This window comes from Porites lutea, chromosome 4 (assembly GCF_958299795.1).
Source record: "Porites lutea chromosome 4, jaPorLute2.1, whole genome shotgun sequence".
NCBI classification, from domain to species: domain Eukaryota; kingdom Metazoa; phylum Cnidaria; class Anthozoa; order Scleractinia; family Poritidae; genus Porites; species Porites lutea.
Window position 1 is genome coordinate 32,183,044 of NC_133204.1, and position 25,964 is coordinate 32,209,007.

The 25,964-nt window shown below is 38.2% G+C and overlaps 1 protein-coding gene and 2 long non-coding RNA genes across 3 annotated transcripts; all 3 read left to right on the plus strand.

Annotated features, from left to right (window-relative positions):
• Positions 1-1,602: 1,602 nt before the first annotated feature.
• Positions 1,603-3,881, plus strand: LOC140934538 (uncharacterized). The gene is made up of 5 exons (XM_073384145.1): positions 1,603-1,879; positions 2,207-2,210; positions 2,285-2,534; positions 3,185-3,425; positions 3,862-3,881. The coding sequence occupies exons 1-5, from the start codon at positions 1,603-1,605 to the stop codon at positions 3,879-3,881; spliced, it is 792 nt and encodes a 263-aa protein (XP_073240246.1).
• Positions 3,882-5,627: 1,746 nt separating this feature from the next.
• LOC140933310 (uncharacterized) lies at positions 5,628-12,435 on the plus strand. The gene is made up of 4 exons (XR_012165037.1): positions 5,628-5,788; positions 9,573-9,654; positions 10,469-10,551; positions 10,902-12,435. It is a non-coding gene; the product is annotated as an uncharacterized lncRNA (long non-coding RNA).
• A 729-nt stretch (positions 12,436-13,164) lies between these two features.
• On the plus strand, positions 13,165-17,832 carry LOC140935417 (uncharacterized). The gene is made up of 3 exons (XR_012165201.1): positions 13,165-13,330; positions 13,417-13,541; positions 17,220-17,832. It is a non-coding gene; the product is annotated as an uncharacterized lncRNA (long non-coding RNA).
• Positions 17,833-25,964: the final 8,132 nt, after the last annotated feature.

Here is a 25,964-nt window from a genome sequence, read left to right on the forward strand (position 1 = left end):
GTTCTCGGTCCTTAAATAGGGTATCTTTTTTGACCCTTTTGTTTCTGTATCCCTGGTGTGGTCCTTAGATAGGTTACCTTATTTGTATTATCTAATACTGGAGTGTGAAAAAGCCCGCCTAAACGAACATTTTTTTTAAACTAGGCTTATTCTAGTATTTTATGCTTGATGCTATACATCCAATGTTACGGAGAAGAAGTAAAGTTTTCCTTTTCATGCTATTAATAATTTTGTTTTTTCCTTGAATAGGGTGTCATTTTTCGGTTTTGGGCCTTCCAAAGGGTATCATTTTTCGCTTTCTTAGTCCTTGAATAGGGTTAGGGTTCACAAACCTTCGCGGCACACCCCCATCCAAAATTCGCGGAAGTACCCCCCCCCCCCCCCCCGGGCCAATAAGATAAAGCAACGAAAGGATTGAAATCACCTCTTTTTCAAATGTCAACATCAAATCTTAGAGCCGTTTCTCCAAGATATTGAAAATTCAGAATAACTGAGGAAGACAAACCTTAACAATTATAGAAGCATATGGTTTTCAGTTTCATTCCTGATCAGTTTCTTTCCCATATCTGATTTTTAGAGGACTGAACACGCAAAGACAAGCTTGAAGTATTTTGGCGGTAAGTTGAATATAATATGTTCCCTGATTCTTGAATCCAGAGTCTTGCCAAAAAAAAGTTAATTTATATGTAAGTTGCTTGCCTTTTTTTCCGTTTTTACTCTTTGACTCACGTGTGTTCGGTTTCGATGATGAACGGTATATTTTATATACGCATAATACTGATATTACTAGGAAGAACCTGGTGACTTAAGCTGTCAGATATTTGGTATTTTAACAACCAAAATACTAACATAAGAGCTGTGCCTGTTTAGTCAAGTAAGATCAAGCAATTTCTTTTTTGTGGCATACAGTTAAATTATGACAAACATTTTAACCACGAAGTTTGACTTTGAGATTGAAAATTTTATAGCAGCCTTATATTTCCTTCACAGAAAATACAAACCGAATTTAAGAATTAATCTTCTTAGGCTGAATTGCAAATTACTACTTAAAAATATAGGAACCTATTTCGGCAGAAGTCCAAAAATGCAAGTTCTTACACGTGGGACGGGGTTTTATTGTAATAAACGGGGAAGTCATACATGACTTTTTTGCCAATTATCATGGTACCAGATGCCTTGTTGATGAACGCTTGATTGACAGGCGTTCGAAAGAGGAGTAGAGAATTCGGGTGCACCGGAAACGTACCGCTTGCATGTACTCGCTCACCCTATCCCACAGGCTAGTCTCATTTACTTAATCTCGCTCCCCTCCAGCTCGCTTTATGGCTTCTTTCTGCCGTGAAACTCGCGAGGAGGACTTTTGGAATGCATTGTGCTCCAAATGTGAGAACGCACGTTTGTTTGGAAGAGGTACACACCGGCGACTTTGACGAGATTCATGCACGTATTCGTAAGATTGAAGAAGTTCTATAACGCGACTCGTGAATGTTTATTATTGAATCTGTTCAGTTGACTTAGTCATTACGCTAATCATACGGAGCAACAGTGTTTTTTTATATTTTGCATTCAGTTGATTGACAAGTTGCTACGTGAATTCGCTTGATGGAAAATTTTGGTGATCAAGAAGGAGGCTATTTCCCTGTTGTCCATGGCCGAACCCAAGATATAAAGTTACTTACGCTTGTAGTAAACAAATCTATTACATCCGATCAAGAATGTGAAGTCAAACCGCAGAGGTGCACCGTTCTTGCGGAATTAAGAAGGTACGCAGCTGAGGAAAACGCTGAAGAATTTGAGGCCATGATGAAGAAACACATCGTAAAAGAAGACTGCGGGATATTACCAGAGGGTGAAAATGAAGATGATAAAGGAGCTGAAGGTAAATATTAAATTGACAGTAATGAAACATGGTTTATTTAAAAAAAAAAACGCTTTTTTGCTCTGATCAGATTTGGGGAACCTTGCGAGTTGATCAGTCTACTTTGTTCCTCTTAGATAACTCGGTAGGAAAGGTCAAAGCGACTCTGGTATCAAAAAAAATACTCAAAGTAAAATCTGAGGAACTGAGATCACTACTAGGTTATTGCAATGAAAAGAAATATTGTAGAAACTATCTGGTCAACTTAAGAAATATCACCTCTCTTGATAATCTCCGCCCATTCAAGGATTTTTCTGTTTAGTTTTTTTTTTTTTTTTTACCAAGTAGTGCAGTACTAACCAATTTTTCATGTTGCACCAGCCTCTAAAATCTCATGCGAATACTAATTTGAGTTCTTTAATTCAGCTCGGTAGAAATTGAAGGAGACACTGATAATTTGGGCAGGAAAGGGATCAAGATAAGTGAAGATCTGGGATCCCTAGTGCTGGGAAGAATTGATCAGGAATACATACGTGATCCGGACCTACGTGAAGTATTGGCTAAAACAGATCTAGACAACGAAAAAACAGGTGTCTTCGAAGACCAACAACTGAGCTTGATAATCTCAGTAATTTTCAGTGAGCGATTTGAAGTTAAAGGCAAGAGAAGGAACAAGGTATTTTACTGTCGGAAAACTATTTCATGGTAGTAAAGTAGTGATGAAATTAATACGGTAACCTTTCTGCGCAGAAATCTCATTAACTTACGCAAAACATCAAGGACGGCAAAGATGATTTCAAAGGCTTTTGTCTTTTCTCTAATGAATAAAATGCGGGATCGACAAAGGGTCAATAATGCGTAGGTGTTCATGTATTATTACACAAGTCAATAAGATAGCTGCGCAAAAGCGGTTAATTTCATCACTACTATACCACTTTCAGTCATATCTGATATTAAAGTGATGAATAAGGGAGAAGAGAAAAGGAGGGGATTTCTAAAAAAATAAAAGTGTATACACAAAACTACTTAGTGTTTAATTTCATTTTTACTTATAAATAAGCGATCTTGCACGTTCTTGAAGCTACAAGTTTCTTTTCTTGTGATGGGCTGTACTGTTGTAGATTGAGTATGGCAGAGTGTGAATTACAGTGGTCTCTTGATAAGAAATAAAAGTTTAAGATCCGGAAAGATGCATTACTATAGACTCTTGCCTAATCAAAGATGTTTTCAAAATTCAGCCAAAAAATAACCCTCAGTTTACATTAATGCTGCCATTCGGTGGACAAAGTACTTCTCTATCTACTCATTTGAACATTGGTTTTGAAGATCGAAGGAGACGCAGAAGTAAATCCCCCAGGGGTGAAAGAAACATGCAAGACGATTGAAATTCCTCCAAACATAGCAACGAGGCTGAACACTCGAGGACCAATCCTGTTCAAGTGCTGCCGCGTTGTGTATAACAAGGAAACAAATCGATTGGAACTCTCCGCTGAAGAGGTTGTTGGAAAAGATTTTCTAAGATGTAAAGAAGACGAGGAGGACGATGAAAACGATGAGAACGATAACGGTAAGATCATATACATACATACATACATACATACATACATACATACATACATACATACATACATACATACATACATACATACATACATACATACATACATACATACATACATACATACATATATATATAACAGTAAATAGACTACTCAATATGAGCACATATGGATTTTAATACAGGTCTGTTTCGTAGACCAACAAAAAGTTGATCCACTCATCAGTTAAACTCCATACACACTGAAGCATCACAACGGTTAACACGGCAACATGATCGCGTGACATATTTTTGCGGTTGTCATGACAGAGGCGTTATTCAAAAAGTACTAATTTATAAAAAACCTACGCGCGCTTATGATACAATAAACAAAATTTCAGGAATACTTGAGAATATATTTTCTTCGATGTCTACAATTTGATATGAGTTCGTTTCGTTTGTTCAGAGTGGCCATCTGTGGATTAGATAATATGAAAAACTTCTCAGTGATACATAGGTTACAGCGTTTAGTGGTATTAGAGTATGACTTGGCCTTTGCGATGATCTTCCACGAAATTGAATAGCCTTCCTTCTTTTCCTTTAGTTTCCACAAATGTTTGCTCAGCTCGGTGTCGTTCCGCCTTTTCTCATGCTTAAAAGACATTTGGTGGTTGCGCCACCTTGTTTTGAAATCTGTTGCTGTAAGGCCGACGTACGTCTCAGTTGTTCCCGTTACCCCCCTGGTAGTAACTGTGGCTGGTAGTAACTGTGGCTTGGTATACAATTTCGTTTTGCAAGCAAACGCTGTAACCTATGTATCACTGAGAAGTTTTTCATATTATCTAATTCAAGCCCTGAGGCTGAATAGAGCTCAATCTATAGGCCCACTGGCCTTCTTTATCTCCGGTCGACTAGGTCTCGCGTCCGGTAAGAGCGCGCGCGTGTTTATCTTTCTTTGTAGGGCGTGCAAGTTTTCAAATTTGTTCGTTATCATGTAATAATGGTGTGTGATGCTTGTAACGGCCATTCACCCTGATGAAGGCCGTTTAACACGGCCGAAATATAGGCGAGAGACGAAAAACATATTGTTTTGCTCTTCACTTGTACTGTATTTATTGAGTTGTGAAGGGAGTGTCTTCTAAATTAAAAGATGCTTGTGATAGGTTATATATATATATATATATATATATATATATATATATATATATCTGTCTGATTTTGGAAAAAGGTACCCTACAACAGAAGAGGGTCTGTAACAAATGTGTGTCTTTTCTGTGGTTTCAATATTGACTTAACTTCTAAATTACCAAAAAGGCCTTAGAGTGGCCAAGCTTCTTTCAAGTATGGTAGACATTGGCTAATGAGCCACACCCCTTCTCCCCCTATTCCCCTCACCCCTGCATCCGAGGCCCTTGTCCTAACAGCTTATATGGGCCGGAGCAGAAAAACAATAAACTAACAGCGTGCAATGACTTCAATGCTTGCGTGCATGACCACTACTGTATAACGGAACGTTAGATAGCTACTCTAGCCAATAGTTGGGACTCTGAGAAAGGTGCCCTTTTCTAAAATCAGACAGAAAATTAATATGTGGTAATTTCCCAAATGACTTTCTCCACTGGCCAGCTATCTGCTGCAGTAAGTATTCAAGCGGTACACAAATCATTACTTATCCAGTTACAGTGAATAATATGTGGTAATTTCCTAATGACAAGGTAACTGCACCAATATGAATGTACTCAACAGCTTTCTCTAATAGCCAGCTATCTGCTGCAGTGAATATTGAAGCAGTACACACATCATTGCTTATCTGTTAGGGTTAATATCTGTCTGATTTTGGAAAAAGGTACCCTACAACAGAAGAGGCTCTGTAACAAATGGATGTCTTTTCTGTGGTCTCCAAAATTGACTTAACTTCTGAATTACCAAAAAGGCCTTAGAGTGGCTAAGCTTCGTTCAAGTGTGGTAAAGGTTGGCCAGCGAATCACGCCCCTTTCCCCTCAAACCCCCCCACCCCCCACCTCCACCTGCTTCCGAGGCCCTTGTCCCAACAACTAATATGGGAGGAGTATAACAAACAAAAAGTATGCACTGATTTCTACGCTCTAAAGAGTACTTTTATACAGAACAAGAACACTGAAAAAAGTGAACAAATTTCTTAAGAAAACACGATCCGAACAAATCTCGGATTACGCCGTTTTACGCTATTTAGAAAAAGACGGACAATTATTTTGCGCGCCCTTCAATAGAGAGGGCCTGGGCTCCACCAGAGTCGACGCAGTAAGAGACAAAACTGCGGAATCCAACTTCGCTTGAATTGGAAATATCATCAGTCGCCTCCATACGAATTTGACAAAAGAAAAGCTTAGGAGAAACATGTCCTCTACGGCGGGGTAAGTTACCATGATAACTGAGTTAGCGGGTGGCTGAGAAGAAATTCTGGGTCAAAATAAGCACCTTTGGGTCTTGAGTTTGTCCTGGTGGGTGCGTAGTTGATTTTAGCTAAGATCTCGTCAGTAATCCAAGGTGTGGTGGATAATTTCTTCTCCTTCTTCGGACATTGACAAGTGAATTCAACTCATAGGAAACAACGACAACAACAACAGCTTTATTTCAGTATTCCCACGTGAGTGCATGGTATTACCTACATTATTCGTTACAAATCTGAAATCAAAACAAAGGCTATGATATGAAAGAACAAGTTTTTGTCTATATTCCATACATGACTGCATGTAAGGAGATGAAAGTCTGCAGATATCAGGATCGACATTGTCAAATACGAAGAGGGTTTTTTCATTGTTGTCAAAATTCTTAAAAAGGGGATGTCCAATCCTAATGTCTCGGTAAAAGTTAGATCGAAGACTATGGAAGGGGCAAATGCGAAAATTTTCTAGAGTTTTCGGTACTGGGGGGACTTATGTTGATTATGCTCAAGCAATCATGCACTTTTGTGACAGTCAATTTTGAATACTGAGTAAAATTTTAGTTTCTTGTTACTTCGTATTAGATTATATTGGTGTGAAGTCAGTTCTTCACGTATAGTTAATTGGACATTTTTCATATCTGTTGAGGAGTTGTTATCATTTGAATACAACAACAACAACAACAACAAGTTTAGCCAGTATTACCATTTTGTACTTTGAGGTGTTACCGATTAAAATAACAGTAATAAACAGCTAAGTTTAAGGGAATGCAGATATGATGGAACGGTAGAATTAACTATGTTTCTTTCGTCTTTCAAATGCTTGAAAGACCAAATTAGCAGCTAGCCTGCTGATATGTGAATCAGTATTGTTAAAAAGAAAAGAGACTTTATCATGGATATTGTAATGTGTAAATAGTGTATTTCGGTCGTTGATTTTAAGAAAAAGAGTCTTTCTCAAATCATGGTATTGATCACAGTGAAATAATATATGTGCAGTTCATTTTCAACCGAATTTTGGTGGCAATGATCACAGATTCTAAGGTCTTCAGGAGTTTTGGGGATTGTAAGTCTTCCGGTTTCTATTTTTAAATTGTGATTTCCTATCCTAAATTTGGAAGCTACACGCCTATGTTCAGGATTCCGGATATGATTGATGAATTCAGAGTGATTTGTTTCATTTTTAAAGACGGAGTAGAATTTTAGTTTTTTATTTGTTCTTATCAAATTTAGCTGGTGGTTTTTCAGATGTTTTGACAAATAATTATTCTCAGCTTTGGATAGGAAAGTAGAAGGGTTTTTATGTCAGGGGGTTGATTTTCAAGCTGAATCCAGATTGTAAATGGTTGCTGTCCTCCAAACGCTTTTTATCGTTTAACAGGTGTATTTGAAATGCCTATAATGTATTGGGATCAGGTGCTGAGTGTATCGTTTTAAAATGATCGTAAAGTTTATTGGTCGGGTTTTCGTTATATTATTATAAGACAAGCTGTTTTCGTTCATTGACTTTAGAGTATCCCAAAATTTGCGGTCATTTTCATTACTAATCAACTCATTTATTTTAGAGTCAACAAATTGTTGCTGTTTTTTTTTTGTTTGATAAGTTTTTTAAAGGTTCTATTTTGAACATGATATTCTTTTCTGAGTTCGGTATCCAGAGGATTGCGGTTTTTTTTTGGTTAGATAACTTTTTAAGTGAAGATCTTAAAGTTTTGCAATCATAATCAAACCACTTCTTAGTAATTGGCTTTCTTTTAGATTTCTTTTGGCTACTTAATTTGACTGAACGTTTTGCTGCCTCCGTCATAACGTTTGTGAATTGATTGGTAGCATTTTCAACATCTGTACTGCTTAAATCGAAGTTTGTACTTTCGAAGAGATGTAATAGAGACAGAATATCGTTGGAACGAAAGTGCAGCAGTGAATTTTGCTGCAGACGTTTCGTCCCAGACATATTGTTGTGGAAGCTAGGAAGTGAATGATAAAAAGTGTGTTCCCAAAAATGTAATGTCTGCAACAATTTTGTGTAATGTCCGCAACGCAAACGTCTGCTTGTAGAATCACTGGAACAAGGTTGCATGGAATTTTTTTCTGACAGTTGAAAAATCTAATATTATTATTGTTATGTTTTGAAGGCACAATTAAGGTTAAAAATTCACAGGAAAATCTCTGTAAAAGAACATTACCTTAAAAAGTGTTTGTTTAAACTGTGATGCCCGAAACACACCTTCTTCAACTCATACCTTCAAGGTCTTAAGAGCTAACCAAAGCATGTTTTTATTAGGTACAAAGGGGACACTAAAAAATACTTTCTACATACGTTTGAACACCGGTAATGAACATTTTGACATCTAAATTGGGGTTTAATAATTTATATTAATTTTAGTATCTGAACGTAATGTCTGCAACATGGAATCACCCCTAAAGGAGCTTTGTCTTCTTAGATTTGATTAGCTTTTTGTAGTTTTTTTTGCGGGTTGTGTGATAGTTATGCCTTATAGTTTCATCAAGAGGAAATTGCTATGTTAACTTTCTTGTTAGAGAGTTCCGTTAAAATCTTTCTCCAAGCGAAACACTCATTATTGAACCATCTTTCTTAATGTTTCTTTTTGTTGCTTTCTTCTGGCCTGTTTAGTTTCAGTGTAGATTGTCGATATCAGATATAACCCCCAAACTGAAAACAGACCATTGCCAAAAAACAGATCTACCTGTCCTTCCCCTCTGCACAAACAATGCGCTGCTGCCCGCCTGACAAGCCTCCCTGATTACTTTGCGACGCGCGAAAGGACTTAAGGAACCTGCGGCCTCAACCTCAACAGTTTGCCGTCTCCAACCGGCCAGTGGTCTACGAACCACAGCCCGTCAAAGTTGCAACTTCCCATTTGTCTCTCGTGGTACAACTTGAGAGCATTTGTTCAACTTTCCTCAAAAAGATCATTCCATTACTTCTCACTACCTCTTCTCTCGACTGCCTATTGACATTGTCAGCAGAAATTTTGTGTTGTTGAAAATCACAATAATGATAATGATAATGATAAATAAATAATATTTAATAAATCACTCCAATTATAGTTTAAAAAACATTTCGGAGGTGGTCTTGTAGATGACGATGAGGCCCGCGTCTCTTGATGAAAAAACAATACATATAGCCAACATTTCAACTGAGTTTACTTCTTTAAATGGGTGGAAGAGGAGTCTGGAGTTTTTGACACTTGAATTGACCTTACGTAATGTCTGCAACAAAAATTCAATGTCAATTTTCTTAGGAAAGTGCCAGTAGCCGGATAATATTTTATAGCCTAATGATAGTGTAAGGCACAGATTATAATACACCCATACTTTTATGTTAACTGTATGTTTTCTTAGATGTTAAAACTTTAAAATTTCCTTCCAAAAATTCCAAGATTCAAATTCTCTGTATTTCATGCCTTCTCACATTAGGCACATGGACAAGATGAACAAGATCTCAGTAATTTCAAACAGCCCATTGTTTCAGCTTTCTGTTGGTTAAGTTTCATTGTGCAAAATTTTATTTGAAAAAATTCAAAATGTCATTGTCTTGCATGGAATTGCCCTTCTGTTCATTAAAAGAAATAAAAGTGGTTTCCCATGAATTTTCACGCAACCCAAAAAATTGTTATCCATGAGATTTGAAATCATAGGGCTTAAAACCAAATTTCACCTGTATATCCTTTACGACTAAAGTGTTTCATGCGGCAAAAAAGTAAATATATTGCGTTGCCATTTCATTTAAGGGTGCTGTCAACTAATCTGACTTGTGTCGAGGTGTTTGCTCAAAGCAACCGTACACAGAGCTGTACAGTTTTCTTCACCATGGTACGTATGAGAGGGTGCATTGATTTAATTATTGCTGTACTATCTTATTTCCTTCTTTCACATTTCTTGTATATCATGTGAAATTGAGCCTCCATCACCTTTTGGAGCACCAGCCTTAACTTACTGCAGTGGATCGCATGCTTATCTGCTGTTGTGGTTCCATTTTATCCATGGTTTTTATTTTGGTACTCCTTTGTATTTTCCTTTCTACTTGACCAAGGGGACACAGATCACATAGTTCTACCAAATAATAGATCCCATCTAAGCTGTCTACTATATGCAGATGATTTAGTTTTGATGTCCCAGTCAGATCAAGGACTAGAAAATGCTCTCTCCATCCTTTCAGAGTATTGTGCACATTGGCTTTCATCGCTGAATCCAAAGAAAACTAAAATTATGATTTGCAAGAAGAAATATAGGAAGTTGACCCTTAATAAACATTGTTTTCATATCAGTAGGCTCAACATAAGAAATTGTTGTTGTTTTGGTGGTATTTGGGTACATCTCTGATAATGAGCTTAGAACAAAGGAAAATTAAATTTATACCAAGGACAAAATTGAACCAGTCACAGCCACATGAGGATTTGGGCTGGTACTCTCAAGAAATGTTAGGACCTCTCTAATTCTGTAGCAATTTATTGACCACAATTTGTGTTAGTCTTAGAACTAGGCATTTCCTTCATGAATGTGTTTTTCCTTGACAACGTAGAATATCTTGTGAGGATCTTTGTAAGGTATCACGCTCAAGAGGGTGACTTTGTGGTCAAGTTACCTTATGTTAACTTAATAATTACTTTTGTTGATCCTCTCACAGCTCACATCCACTTTAGCCTGGTTCAAATGAAGTTGATCAGATTGCTATAGTCATTGCTGTTCTTGATGTTGGAAGTTACATAGGTGAGTGAGTATACAACCATGTTCATGACAGTACATTACGCGCGCAGGGGTCCTAGGTTCATGGGGCTACCAACACAACAGTCCGCCGTTCGCTCTTGACCTGCGGTAAAGAAATGACGGCCATTAGAAAATTTTAACTCCGTGAATAATTATCAAATCAACCCTTGACATTAATTGGTCATTTGGAGCCGTGTGTACGCAACATTTCAGGAAATTTATAATCAATTGGATTAGTTGTTATATGCTCGAAAAGTGTAGGAATTCAGTGTGTAGCTTCAGATTCAGGTCTTAGCAACTTTCATAGTTTAAATCTGTGTCAACAAATAAGCAAAATTCTCTCTTTTCTTCAGTTGCCACAGGGTTAGATGCGACTGCCGCTGCTGTTGTTGTGAGTTGTGCTCTAGCTGTCAAGTGCATCGATCAAGGATGGATCAGGGATAAAGGGCGAATTTGACAACCACCAAAACAACAATGAGTATTAAAATTTAAGTACAATTTGTGATGTAATATGTCGTGAACTATGTGAAATTTTAGTGCAAATTTACATTTTATCTGTCTTTAAGTCAGACTGAATGACAAAAAATGATAATTTTAGTAGCTAAATCAGTTTTGGGAAAAAAAATATAATCTCCTCACTACTGAAAGGGTTTTTTTCCTCACAACATTTACTTGAGATGTGACGAAATTAATTTGGAAATTATTTTAAGGATTCATTATAGCAGAAAAAAAATCTGACTGGTATTGCTTCACACTAGGTCAGCAGGAGATTATATAATATTCTAATAGAACATAAATAAAGTAAATGATCATTTCACAGCTTCATGTTTAGACAAGTAACTACAGGAAAAATTGACATAGCCACAGTCAGCAACACTGATAAGAAAAGTGAATGATAACAAATGTGTTTCCCAAAATGTAATGTCTGCGACATTTTTCAGTTATGTCTGCTACGCAAACTTTTGTTTGTAGAATCATTGGAATAAGGTTGCGTGGAATTTGTTTTGGACAGTTGAAAAATTTAATTATTACCATGGTTTGAAGGCATTCCACGGCTTCTTCTGAATTTATATCATGCACTTGTTAGTCCTTATTTAAGGTCTCGGTAAAGGAAAACGAGGTGCCAAAGGCTACAAAGGCAAGTTATATATCAAATTAAAGCTAAAAGACTAAATTACCTTATGAAAGATTTTATTTCATCCAATTTCAAAAGGCGCTTAAGTTTTTTGCTCTCGAACTCAGAGGTATCGAGTTTACTGCTGAAGCTCCAGCCCTTTCGCGTTGTTAAATATTCACTTCCTTTTTATTGTATCTGATTGACAGATAAAAGACCTAAAAAAGGGTGTGAGGAAATTTGCATATGTCTCGTATTAGCAGAATTTTTGCATTTCAAACTAAAAAGTCGAATCTCGAGCGTGATTTACGCAAAGAAACTGACATAAAATGAGTTACAAAGGGAAATCGGAAAATTCCTCACAGTCTTCCTTTACAGTCTTTTTTCTTTCAACAACCAAGCTATTTCTTGTATGACGTCCACGCTAAGACAGCTCCAAAAGTCCCCTCAATAAGTTTGCGAAACTCAGCACAAAACATCACTATAAAACGCGATTATCTGCCAAGGAGTGTTTCTCTATTTCTCTACAACCTAGAAAATGAACCATTGTAATTTTAGTCTATTTTTTTCTAATAACAAAACCCCTATGCTTGAGTTTGTGTGAGGGGTTTTTCTTTTTTGCTTTTCCTTTTTTCTTAATATGTAATTTAATAACGCCTTTATTTATAATGTTTGTTCTGCCTAGATTAGCACTATGGCTACTTGCAGGGCATAAAATATTGTAAGCTTATGGATCTTAAATAAAATACATTGTTGTTGGTGATCATGAAAAAGGTACCGTTTATTGTAACGGTAAACTCGTAGAAAGTGAAAAATTTCTGTGTAACAGGGGCACCCAACGAGAATATAGTTCAAAACCACTTAAACATAGCATTGTTAAACGTGTTTTAGTATTTAAACGGTGGATATAGGCATATTTTTATCCCCTATAAATTTTCCATCTGTTCGGATTTCCTAGCTGAAAGTCTGGTGATCCGAAAATTTTAGGGATCAAAACTTACCTGTTTAAAAATTTCAGCCAGAAAAAAGCCTCCCGAAAATTCTAGGTGACCTTTTTAGGGTAAAAATCCGTTGAAAATGGGCAATTTTACCATTTTTTAGATGTTCGAAAATCCTAAGAGGCAGGCAAGCAAGAAATTTTACAACAAATGTTCCGAAAATTCTAGATCTCAAATCGTCTTCCGAACAGATATTTTTCCGAAAATTGTCGTTGGGTGCCCCTCGTGTAACTCGATGTAAAAGCAGTCTAGAAGTGTTGAGACTACCAAGAATGTCTTCATTGCTTGAAAAATTTAAAAAGGGTATTTTCCGCGATGTTTACATTCTGCGGGTTCCCCACCCCCGTCACACCCCCCTCTTGAGCCAATCAAAGAGCACTTTCTGCGACATGTACCGCGGACCAAATATCGCTGTCACTACAATATGGCTGCTCACCCGATTCACTCAAAGGGTACTGGGTATCACCCGTAAAAATGATGCCCAAATTACCGGGTATCACCCGCCATAGTACGTACTATAGTACGACTGAGAAAGTGCTGTACCGGATGGTGCAGGATGATGGTTAAAACGTGTTGTAATTGCACGTTTATCGGTCTTAGTATAAAATCTATTGCAGCACGCTGTCACTGAGGTTATATTTTAACGTGCAAAGCAGTATTTAATGGGCCGGTAAGTTGTGAAAGCCTTTATTTTGTTCATTATTTTTTCCCTTCGTTGTTTACCTATCCTTTCTGGTGTTGTTGACACTTCAACAGACCAGTTCGTTTGGTTGCAGGCGGACACTGCGGTAAGCAAGAGAAGAACAGCTTAGTTCGAGCATTTCGGATGATGCCGGTGAACAGGATCGCGACGATTTACGTCGTGGACTGATCTTTGGCAGGTATGTTGTGCAGCTTACCATTTCGCTTTCGAACCTCGCTTTCAGCGATAATTAAGCCAGAAAGCCTCTAGATGTAAACTTAAGCTTAACACTGATCTGCGCTATAAAAAGTCTGTCAAGAGTAGACGATGTGTGTGCCAAGTTACGACAACCTGCTCTAACGACAACTTTTCTAAAGAAGGTTCGTTTTCAAAGAACAACAGGTGTCACCTTTGTGACTCCGAAGCTGGTATTCTTCGTCGTTGCTTGGACTTTAGTGCAACAGCAAAGGTTTGCGAATCTTGTGCAATTTCACGACAAATTAGATATTTTTCATCGTCTGAAAATCCTTAAGGTACCTAAGTTGGTCCCTGATCTGGGTACGTAAGTTGGTATAAGTTGCAATACTGAGTACGAGTGGATTGAAAATGTAAATTTCTACAGGTTCAACCCGCACTTCAAATCAAATTGTTGTAAATCCAGTCAATCCCCCTTATGCTTTTAAACTTCATGCTAATTATTTTATTTTTGAAATAATGTACGTGGTAGGTACTAAGAGAAAGCATTTGCATTCTCAGCTGCTTTAACTGCATTTCATTGAAGTTGCCTAAACTTGGCTAGAAACTGCTCTCAGATCCCTTTGTCAACTACGTTATTTGTCAGTCATTACAATTTATCATTTTGCTTTTTTTTTCAAATTATTATCTTATTAAATTTTATATATAGAAGTTGCAGTAGACGGTCTAACATGATTTTATAAATATATAACTGCCTTAGTATCACGTGCATCCCCAGCTGCCTCTAAACAAGCCTTGGTTTCTGTATTAGCGTGTGTGCACCACCATCACAAAGATTTTCCTTACTTCCCGTTATTCTATGGTTTTACAGATCCCATTTGAAACCAATGTATGCATTCGAAGCTGCCCCCATTGTTGGATTGTCATTTTCAGTAGATTTCCTTTCGAAATGGTTGAAAAACAAGTTTATTTAAACTAGTTTGCATGAAACATAGGGCTAAAAAATGCATCTTTGATCCGTGTTTCATGCTTTATGTGCCAGATTTGTTATTGTGAAAAGTGCACTTAGCATGCATTCCAGCTATTTCTATAGGCACTCCACGCAAATCATTATGAAAACAAATAATTCAACAATTAGAATGTAACAGGATTAAAAACCCCAACTGGCACTGGAGGCAACCATTAAAACTATTAACAATCAAGGCTGCGACTAAGAACAAATCAGGCAAGTGACCACAGCAGGACCTGAACCAAGGACTGCTAGATTGCAACTTGTCTGATGTGGTTCCTTACTCAGCCAGTCACTTCCTCCTGAGTATGGCATTCCATAATTTTTGTTTACGAGGAGGAGAATTATATATTCAGTTAAACCTCCACGAATCACTCCACAATGGCCACGTCTCTATAACGGCCATTTTTCGGCGGACAGTCCATACATTCACTCTTGTTTCAACCTCTCTACAATGGCCACTTTCTTCTGTCCCCAAGGTGGCCATTGTAGAGGGTTTCAACTGTAGTACTTTTTGATCTTACCAAGAACCCTGCAAAGTGCTTGACAGACATCAGTGTTCATTTAACATCCTGCTCTCCCTCACCTCTTTTGTATTTATTGTTACTCCTATGATTTAAAATGTGGTGCTATAAAGCCACTCGTCAATGATTTCTTTAAGTTCAATGTAGTTGATTTACACATCTGCTTAATGTGCATTGATTACTGTGTTTTATATATTTTTGTACTCTTACAGCACATAATTTAAATATTACTCTTTCGCCTTTTTCAGTTGTGTAGTATTTTAAGTGGTTGTCAATGAACATGTTTGCAGCTGTGAACCCAAGTTTTTTTATATATACCAAGCTTAATCTTAGGGGTTCCACACCAATCGTGCCAGAGTTGGCATTCAAATGTTTTGAGTTATTTTGCAATTGAATATCTATAGCTTTTAATTTTTGATACCAAGTTCTAAAATCTTTTAGCTGTGTTTATTGTTTCCACCATGGCCCTTGTCCACCGACCAGGCAGTGTTGTTGGGAGATATCAGCCTGACTTACGTTTAGATATCAGAAACATTCACTATAAAATTATTAATCCATACACACAGGGAGCGGTGATATTGAATATGTTTTAAAATTCAAAATAATATCCTCAGCATTTCCAAGCTGTGTTATATGCAGATCCCAACCCCAGGGGCCCCACTCACATATTTTAATGACGGGGGGGGGGGGGGGGGGTGTTAAACCGAACAGTTCATATTTTATGCCCAAAAAAATCCCAACTTCAGAATTTGTCTACCCAAAAAAATCCCTACTTTTTTTTAGCATACCCAAAAAAATCCCTCAGTGTTTTTGCATCAGCAAATTTTATTACCGCATTTATTCGATTAACCACCCTGGGCGCTTATTAAATTTTTTGATCTTGAGAGTGGGCGCTTATTCGAGGTGGGCATTTATTCGAGGCTGGGCGCTTATTAAATTTTCACCATTCTCAGCAAGTGTAGTAGTATATTTGGCAACAAAACAGTAAATGCTTATTACAAAAAGCGAAGATGTAACCGTGAAGCAAGGTTTCTGTAAAGTACTCTGAAGGAAACTCCGTCTTAGGGAGGGTCTCTTATTATCTCTTATTGGAGTTTTGTGGGAGGGAGTGGGGTGGGAATGGGCGCTTATTCGAGGCTGGGCGCTTATTAACTTTTCTGCCTTTAGGATGGGCGCTTACTCAAGGTGGGCGCTAATTCAAGGTTGGGCGCTTAATCGAATAAATACGGTATTTATCTTCTGAAATAACTGAGTCAGCGACACGTCTTTTTATGGGTTCATAAACCACTTTGGCAAGCTTGATGTTATGTTACTAATATTTTCAAGAGAACTTCTTCATACAACAAAAATGGGATCACAACTGACTGGACCTCTTAGCTCTTGCTGGAACTCAACAGCATTGACTCCCGGTTTGAGTTTAGTTTACAAAATCAGTTTTCCTTGCCTTTATTTTTACATAGCAGCGTGATCATTAATTTGATAATAGATATATATCAGCGGGTAAACATCTAATTCATAAAATGTTTACTTTGTATACAGTGTTTTCATTGTGGTCTTGATGACTGGCTTGAAAGGCCTTGAATTATGTGACCTATTGAATATTTCTCTCTGGATTAGATGCGCGTGGAGTGCCGGTAATTACTTTTCAAATAGATTACAATCTCAGAAATATCCCTTAATACCACACAAGCAGTAAATTGCACTTATGTTATTGTTGATTTGAGCTGATGAAAAATACAATACCCAAGAAAATCCCTGTGTTGTTTTCGCGACCCAAAAAAATCCCGACGTCTTTCATAGACCCCAAAAAATCCCTTTTGGCCAAATTGTCAGACCCAAAAAAATCCTTCGGACCCCCCCGTCATTAAAATATGTGAGTGGGGCCCGTGGGATCCCAACAAAGCAGGTATTTAGAGGAGAGAAATGCTCACAATTTACAGGATAGATTTAAGTTCCTGAATTGCAAAGTGAAACTTTGGGGAAGCAAAAACATAATACATGATGGTGTGAAAACAAAGCTGTTAACAAGAAAAAATTAAAATTAAGAATTCAATACTACTACTTGTGTAACCCAGACAAATGTGCAAGTAATATTCTCTAAAGCCAATGATCAAATAAATCTCTTTTCCCAATTTCATTTTACATGCAGGTGTCTGCTACAAAAGACAAGGGATTAGAGGAAGTGAAAGAATGCACTGTCACAGAGAAGAAACCATTGAAAGAGAAGAAGAGATGTTACTCTCTGGACTTAGTGGCCTTTTACTAAACCCAAGTTTTGCTATCAGTTAGCCTTCCACTGACGCAGACTTTCTTCTGGCTCATCACACAATCCTCCTCAAAGAACATGGCCTAGGAATGTCTGCATGGGAGGCTAGCTATCTGTGGGCTGGCTTTAATACTTTCGTGTAATTTATATGTCTGCTACAGTCACTGTTTATGTGATTGTAATAAGTATGCAAAGAAGCTGCATTTGTGTCACCCTTATCAAAGGCACCCAAAGTTCATAAAACTAGTGCCCAAGTCTTATAATGTCAAAAGAGTAATATTATATTGCATTATATGGCAAAAAGATGAGTAAATGAGTTTTCAATTAAAATTGTGTTTCTTGCTTCTAGAAGCATGTCTTCTTTCTTTTAAGGATTAGGGGTACAAATTTCGTAAGAAGTGTTTCATAAGATTGAAAAGCAAAGCAAAACAAACAAGGGATGCAGACTTTTTAAGGCCTGTTTTTTTCTGTGCCCATCCTTTGATGAACTGTACTGAATGCAAGTTTCAGATGTTAACCATCAAATTTGTTTCAAGTTATTGGTAGAGGACAAGTTAATTATAGTGAGTAAAAAAGGTTATATGCTATATTTTGTAGTTCTGTGTGATTCACCGTTTAATACACAAACTGTTAGATTGATGCCTTATTTCAAATCGTAGAAAATGTTGTTGAGTTGTGGGTGTAATTTTAAACCAAATATTGTTATGAAAGGCAAATGCATACACTTAACTTGGGGACAAATTATATTCCATTGATGTGTTTTTTTACATTGTGTAAAATTACACTACAAAAAAGGCTGTTAAAACTGGCAAAGGCGGCACACTTTGGATTTAATCTTACATTTTAAGTGTGGTATGGCCATTCCCACATTCCTTTGGGGTTCCATCAAGTGAATTACCCGAAAGCAGACCTTTGGCTGCAAAAAGAGTTTGTGGGTTGTAACTTGCCAGTCCCCATAAGCGTAAGACGTACAGTGGCGGATCCAGTGAGAGGGTCGGGGCGGGGTCCGGACCCGCCCCCATCAGGCCTGCGGTTGTGTTTTATTACTTGTTTGACCCTGAAAGTTTTGCATCTATAGGATCGCATATCACGATTCAACTGATTGATTTTTCATTGAAACGCGCGGTACCTTTTGGCACGATTAAATTTCAGGCATATTTGAAAAATATGTAATTTTGGGAGGGTGAAATGATCTGTTCGTTTCAGGATTCCGAATCAAAGATTGGACCCCCTAATTAAAAAGAAATTCTGGATCCGTCCCTGACGTAGAGCTATCGATTTGTAAGATGCATCTACTGCATCGAGCTAAAAAAGACGTAACCTTGCTTCAGAAAATACGAGGAACGTAAAGGCTGGTTTTCACTAGCGACGACGGAGTCGGAGTTGTAATCACAAGCGTAGAGCTTATGATGTAATGAAAACATCGTTCTGATTCCGCTTACGACTCCGCCGCTTACAATCCGCTTATGATCCAGAGAAAAACAGATTGTCAGAGTCGGAAGCAGAAGCGGAAGAACTAAACCAATCACAAAGCGTGGGAACGTGCATTGTGATTGTTTTAGCCTTCCGCTTCTGCTTCCGACTCCGACAATCTGGTTTTCACTAAAACATAAGCGGAATGTAGGCGACGGGAGTCGTAAGCAGGCTCGGAAGAAAAAGGGAAACTGCGGATGTCATCGCGCTTGATTTGATTTCGACCAGGTCACAAGCGCTCTTACAACTCCGAATCTGACTCCGAACTCCGTCGCTAGTGAAAACCAGCCTTAAATGAACACTTAAACGGGCAGCACGAGACGTTTTCCGCTTCGTTAAGGCTGGTTTTAACTAGCGACGGGGTCGGAATCGTAAGAGCGCTTATGACCCAGTGAAAATCAAAAAGTGGGATTCGTAAGCGGAGTCAAAAGCGCGACGGAATCGGAGTAAGAAGAATGAGAACGTTTCCATTTCTTCCGACTCCACTTACGACTCTCAGTCAGTTTGCCCTTAGAGGAGAGAGTAAAATATATTTCGGAAAATGAAACTGTTGCCTTTTGAGGGGCAACTTCTAAAGGTCAAACATTTTTGCAATGTCACATTGAAGACATCTCCCGCCCAAACTTTATCTTTTAACCAATGAGTATTCCGTTCAACAACGATAAGGGCGAGGCTAAGGAAATGTCTGACTGCTACTCCCGGAAACAGAGGATGATGCACTGGATAGCGAAAGAGAATGTGATTTTGACCATATTGACAGTGCATTTTTCAGGTATTCGGGATGTTATTTCTTGTCCTTAGATCCCATGTCCTAATGCACACTTATGTGTAGAAAGGAACCAGCAACGGCGTCAATAGAAAATCTGGAAAAATTCGCCAGAGGGTAAGAGAGTAATTTGAAGAAAATGACGAATAATTCAAAAATGGCGAATGCCAAAGGTTTAATTAGTAAAAATTCTACAGCGATGGCGGTTTAAAGGGGCCCCTTGAAAAGTGGCGATTTTGACAAAAATGGCGATATGGTTTGGCAAAATTTCTATTGAGATGTTGACAGGGCTCTCTTGAAAAGTGGGGATTCGACGAAAATGGCGAATTTGCATACAACAATTCAAAAATGGCAAATGTGACGACGAATCACCTAAGGGTTGGCGAAAATTCAAACTTGACTCAAAAGAGATGTCGTTGTTGCGTACATTTCTGGATGTCTGATCTCCAAATGGTGGTGGTGGTGGGGGGGGGGGGGGGGGAAGGTCCAGCCATTCAATATGCAAGTTGCCGTCAGCTAGTGCCCCGGGTGAATATGTGGAATTTTTGGGTTGACGTGATATTAGTATGTTTCCCCTACTTTTCATGAAATATGGGCCACTACGCATTTCTTGCGAAATAGTTTGGGACTTCGATGATGAGCTGCCGTGAAATCGCTATGTTTCCTCTAGTTTGCAAAAAAATACTTTATGATAATGCATATAATGCATCCCATTTCATACGAAATACGAAATAGTCCGCGGCGCTGGAATGAACTGCTGTGAAATAAGTATGTTCACTAATTCCCATGGATTTTCCCCCTCCTCGCGCGCCCCTCGCGCTCCCGCGCCCGAATTTCCCCTTTCCCACATGAGATATGTCCAGAAATGCACGCATTGTCGAAAATGGCAGAAATGGCGATTAATCGCCAAAATCGCCAAACCGTAAGCAAAAAAGGGTTTGTAATCGGCTCCTAATTCAAAAAGGGTTTGGGGGCTAGTTGAAATGACTTGTGGGCTAGTACTTAATTACTAGCTACAGCTTGCCTGCATGAATGGCAGGCTGTAAAACTGACTTTCTTTGCACCCTAAGGGACGTCTTTAGTTATATAATTTGAAGGGGCCACTTTTGGCATCCAATTTGAATATTTGCCAAATTCTGGATATCACAAGGCCTCTGGCGATTTTCGTCGAAATCGCCAATTTCGCCAAAATCGCCAATTTCGCCAAAATCGCCAGTCTCCAAGGGGCCACTTTTGGCATCCAACTCAAACCGTCAGAGGCTGGCGATTTTATGCCATTGTTGCCATTTTCGCCACTGTATCCATTTCTGGACATGAATGAAGACGTACATGGAATATTTTGACAAATACGCGGTTCTTAGATCCCATTGAAAATGTGTGGTGTTCCACTGCTTTTCCTGGAACGGATCCGGTTTAATATGCGGAGTTTTTTGGTTGCAGTGAAATTACTGTGTTTTCACTATTGACACTATTCTATCATGAAATATTGGGCCACGACGCATTCTTGTCCTTAGATCCCATTTTCGTCGGACTGGGAAATAGTCCATCACTCAAATGAATTACTGTGAAATCAGCGTTTTTCTAAAAACATGAAAGAAACATTATATGGAAATTACGCATTTCTGGCCTGCAGATCCCATTTTGTGATGCATGGGGAAAATCCCTGCTCTTGAACGGGTTGCGGTGAAATGAGTGTTACTATTTTTCATTGAATATCCGGGTAAATATGCGGAATTTTCGTCGGCCTTCAATTTGGAGTGTGGGCCACTACGGAGTTTTATAGTCCAGGACTTGAATAAATTGCTTCAAAATAAGTAGTGTATGTCACTCTCCTCAATATAGTTTGCAGAAAAAATGGTGCCAAAAACGCTTTCTTCATCCTCATTTCTTAGTATTCAATAAATGCGAAATATAGTCCAGCACTTGAATGAATTGTTTTTGCCAGTGTTTGTTGCTGTGAAATTATTGTATTTTATGTGAGTGAAACATATTCCGTTACTTCGATGAAGTGAGGTGAAATAAGGGCCTTTCCTCTAGTTTCCATGAAATATAGGGCTAAGTTTGCATTTTTGGGTCCTTGGATCCCATCTTCTAATAATTACGAAATTAGCTTCGTACTTTGATGAGCTGCTGTGAAATCAGATGTTTCCCCTAGAATTTTTGGAATATTATGGCCAATACGCATTTCGAATTCTGGCCCTGAGAATGGCTGAAATCTTCCAATTTTTTTTTAAAAAAGCGATATAGTCCGGCAGTTCCATAATAACCCCTCTAGTCTAGTGGGGTTAATTTAACTCCTTACAGTGGAGGTTTTTTTATTGGGGGGGGGGGGGGGGGGCGGTGGGGGGAGTTTTTTTAACTCCAAAAAGGAGTTTAAAGAACTCTTTTTCAGGAGTAAAAATCACCCAGATATTGAGGAGATGGAATAACCCCCAAAAAGGAGTTATCCTGTACCTAAAATTGTTACTCCACTTGAACAGAGTTAAAGTAGCTCCAATAAGAGTAAAAACAACTCATGTAAGGAGTAAAATAACCCCATTTTCGGAGTTATTTTAACTCCAGACTGGGAGTTAAAACCGGAAATCCTTTTTAGGAGTAAAAATGATCCCAAATTTGGAGTTAAAAGGAACCCCATAAAAGGGGTTATCCTGTACCTAACAAATTACCTAAAATTTACTGTGTGAGTTGCCCTGAAATAAGTGTATTTCCACCAGTTTGCATGAAATATGGGCCAAATAGACACTTTTGACCGCTAGATCCCATCTCTTTAACGAATGCGACGAACTGCCGTGCAAGCATTGTGTTTTTAAAAGGCAGTTTTGTTCCCTGCTTGGATCCCACTTTCTAATAATTTGGAAATGTTCAGTGGGCACTTCGATGAGTTAATGTATAAATCAGTGTGTGTTTTCACTCAAACCCGCACTACTATAAAGAACCTGAGTTTTAAGAACCTGTTAGGCTAAAATTTGAAAGAGGTTCTTATTAATTCTCTAAACTCTATAAAAAGACATTCTGTGCTCTTGGGCAAATACCGAAGATAAGTCAACATTGAGGAAATGTTGTGGAGACTTAGGTGCCAAGAGTGTAAAACTGTTAGAACTGAGTGTAATTGGACAAGTCGGCAATTCAGTTCTTCTTTTTAGTATAACATAACAACATATCATAACAACTTTATGTAAGTGTCGATGTCTTTAGCTTATAAAAACTTATTGGGGACACTGAAAAAATAGGAAAAAAAAATTATAAAATGAGTTTATAAATGGTATCATAAAGGGGAATTTATAATTCGCTAAAATCTAAAATCTATATAAAAGGTAAAAATCAAAAGATTACGGAGTTATCCCCACTAAAATATACAGAAAAATGCTAATCTGGTATGCAGATTTCAAATGAAGAATCTGTTAAGGCTAACTCAGTGAGAAACTGCAGGATCTTACTTGTGGGTTTTATTGTATTTTTCATGGAATATTGGGGCAACTACGCATTGCTGGCCTTTAGACCCGTTTACTACGAGGAATAGTCCAGTATTTCGATGCGCTCAGTGAAATCAGTGTATTTTCACCAACTGCCATCAAGTACAGCTGTCAAATAGTGGTGTTTCGTGCACGTTATGTAAAGTATCCCATATTTCTCTAGGAGCAGGGATAACATGCTGAAGGGGATGTCAGAAGTTTTGATTTTTTCACTTGTGTAGGAAAGTTTAATGCTCAATACTCAAGGTGAGTTAACTCATCTCTGCAGTTAATTAATACGCTTGCTGCATTTGCGACAATAAAGTATGGGATCAACTCTTAACCGCGGCTACTGCGCCTAAAGAAAAAAAAAAACATTTTTATTGTACGATTCAAATCACATTGATATTAACATCCTGAAATATACTTCATTTTAGGCAAACAGTAATCAAGTCTCTCTCTCTTACATTTGCCCACCCTTAAAATTACCAGTCCATCCCACATCATGTATGTCATTGGCCCAGATGATTTCGGATGATTGCGCATTTAGAATTAAGACCAGATTTTCATTTTCAACGTTTCTATTATACGATTCCGATCTTTTTGGTCTTATTAATATTAAAATAAAGTTCCTTTCGTTATTTCTCGAATTTCCCCTCCCTAAAAATGACGTGACCCTGGATGAATTCTTGGACTCGCCATTTTCTCATAGACCGTAATGAACCTTGTTTAAGGCCCAAAATTTTGCCCAACCATTGTTTCCAATCTCTCCTGGGTATTACAGTCGTCCCAAGATAAATTTAAGACCATGTTTCTGCAAAATTTTTAAGGGGTAAAGAAGTCGCGTTAAGGTCTATGAGCGAATGGCGCATTCAAGAATTCTTCACTTTGCGCCTTCATAAGATCAGTTTTTCTGTTTAAACGCTCCTATTATACGATTCCCAACAGTTTCATATTAATATCATAGAAATACACTTCAATTGGGGGGAACTGTAATAAAATTTCTTTCTCGAATTTGCCCGCCTTAAAAACGCCCGTGAATCGCCATCCTATAGGATGTCACACACGCTGCACTTGCCATTGCAAAATTTTTTACTTTGCGCCTTCAGAGGACCAGATCTTTGCTTAAAGATATCTATTACACGATTCGGAACAGTTTGATGTGAATATCATAGAAATACACTTCATTTTGGGGGAACTGTAATAAAATTTCTTTCTCGAATTTGCCCGCCTTAAAAACGCCCGTGAATCGCCATCCTATAGGATGTCACAAACGCTACACTTGCCATTCAGAAATTCTTTACTTTGGGCTCTTGGAAGACCAGATTTTTGCTTTAAACGTTTCTATTACACGATTCGGAACAGTTTGATGTGAATATCATAGAAATACACTTCAATTGGGGGGAACTGTAATAAAATGTCTTTCTCGAATTTGCCCGCCTTAAAAACGCCCGTGAATCGCCATCCTATAGGATGTCACACACGCTACTGACGCTACACTTGCCATTCAGAAATTCTTCCCTTTGGGCCCTTGGAAGACAATATTGTGGCTTTAAAAGTTTCTATTACACGATTCGGAACAGTTTGATGTGAATATCATAGAAATACACTTCATTTGGGGGGAACTGTAATAAAATTTCTTTCTCGAATTTGCCCGCCTTAAAAACGCCCGTGAATCGGCATCCTATAGGATGTCACACGCGTTGCACTCGCCATTGCAAAATTCTTTACTTTGCGCCTTCGGAAGACCAGATTTTTGCTTAAAACGTGTCTATTAGACGATTCCGAACAGTTTGATGTGAATATCATAGAAATACACTATATTTGGGGGGAACTGTAATAAAATTTCTTTCTCGAATTTGCCCGCCTTGAAAACGCCCGTGAATCGCCATCCTATAGGATGTCACAAACGCTACACTTGCCATTCAGAAATTCTTTACTTTGGGCTCTTGGAAGACCAGATTTTTGCTTTAAAAGTTTCTATTACACGATTCGGAACAGTTTGATGTGAATATCATAGAAATACACTTCATTTGGGGGGAACTGTAATAAAATGTCTTTCTCGAATTTGCCCGCCTTAAAAACGCCCGTGAATCGCCATCCTATAGGATGTCACACACGCTGCCCTCGCCATTCAGAAATTCTCTACTTTGGGCTCTTGGAAGACCAGATTTTTGCTTAAAACGTGTCTATTACACGATTCGGAACAGTTTGATGTGAATATCATAGAAATACACTTCATTTGGGGGGAGCTGTAATAAAATTTCTTTCTCGAATTTGCCCGCCTTAAAAACGCCCGTGAATCGCCATCCTATAGGATGTCACACACGCTGCCCTCGCCATTCCGAAATTCTTTACTTTGAGCTCTTGGAAGACCAGATTTTTGCTTAAATCGTATCTATTACACGATTCGGAACAGTTTGATGTGAATACCATAGAAATACACTTCATTTGGGGGGAACTGTAATAAAATTTCTTTCTCGAATTTGCCCGCCTTAAAAACGCCCGTGAATCGGCATCCTATAGGATGTCACACGCGCTGCACTCGCCATTGCAAAATTCTTTACTTTGGGCTCTTGGAAGACCAGATTTTTGCTTAAAACGTGTCTATTACACGATTCGGAACAGTTTGATGTGAATATCATAGAAATACACTTCAATTGGGGGGAACTGTAACAAAATGTCTTTCTCGAATTTACCCGCCTTAAAAACGCCCGTGAATCGCCATCCTATAGGATGTCACACACGCTACACTTGCCATTCAGAAATTCTTTACTTTGGGCTCTTGGAAGACCAGATTTTTGCTTTAAAAGTTTCTATTACACGATTCGGAACAGTTTGATGCGAATATCATAGAAATACACTTCATTTGGGGGGAACTGTAATAAAATGTCTTTCTCGAATTTGCCCGTCTCAAAAACGCCCGTCGTATCAGCA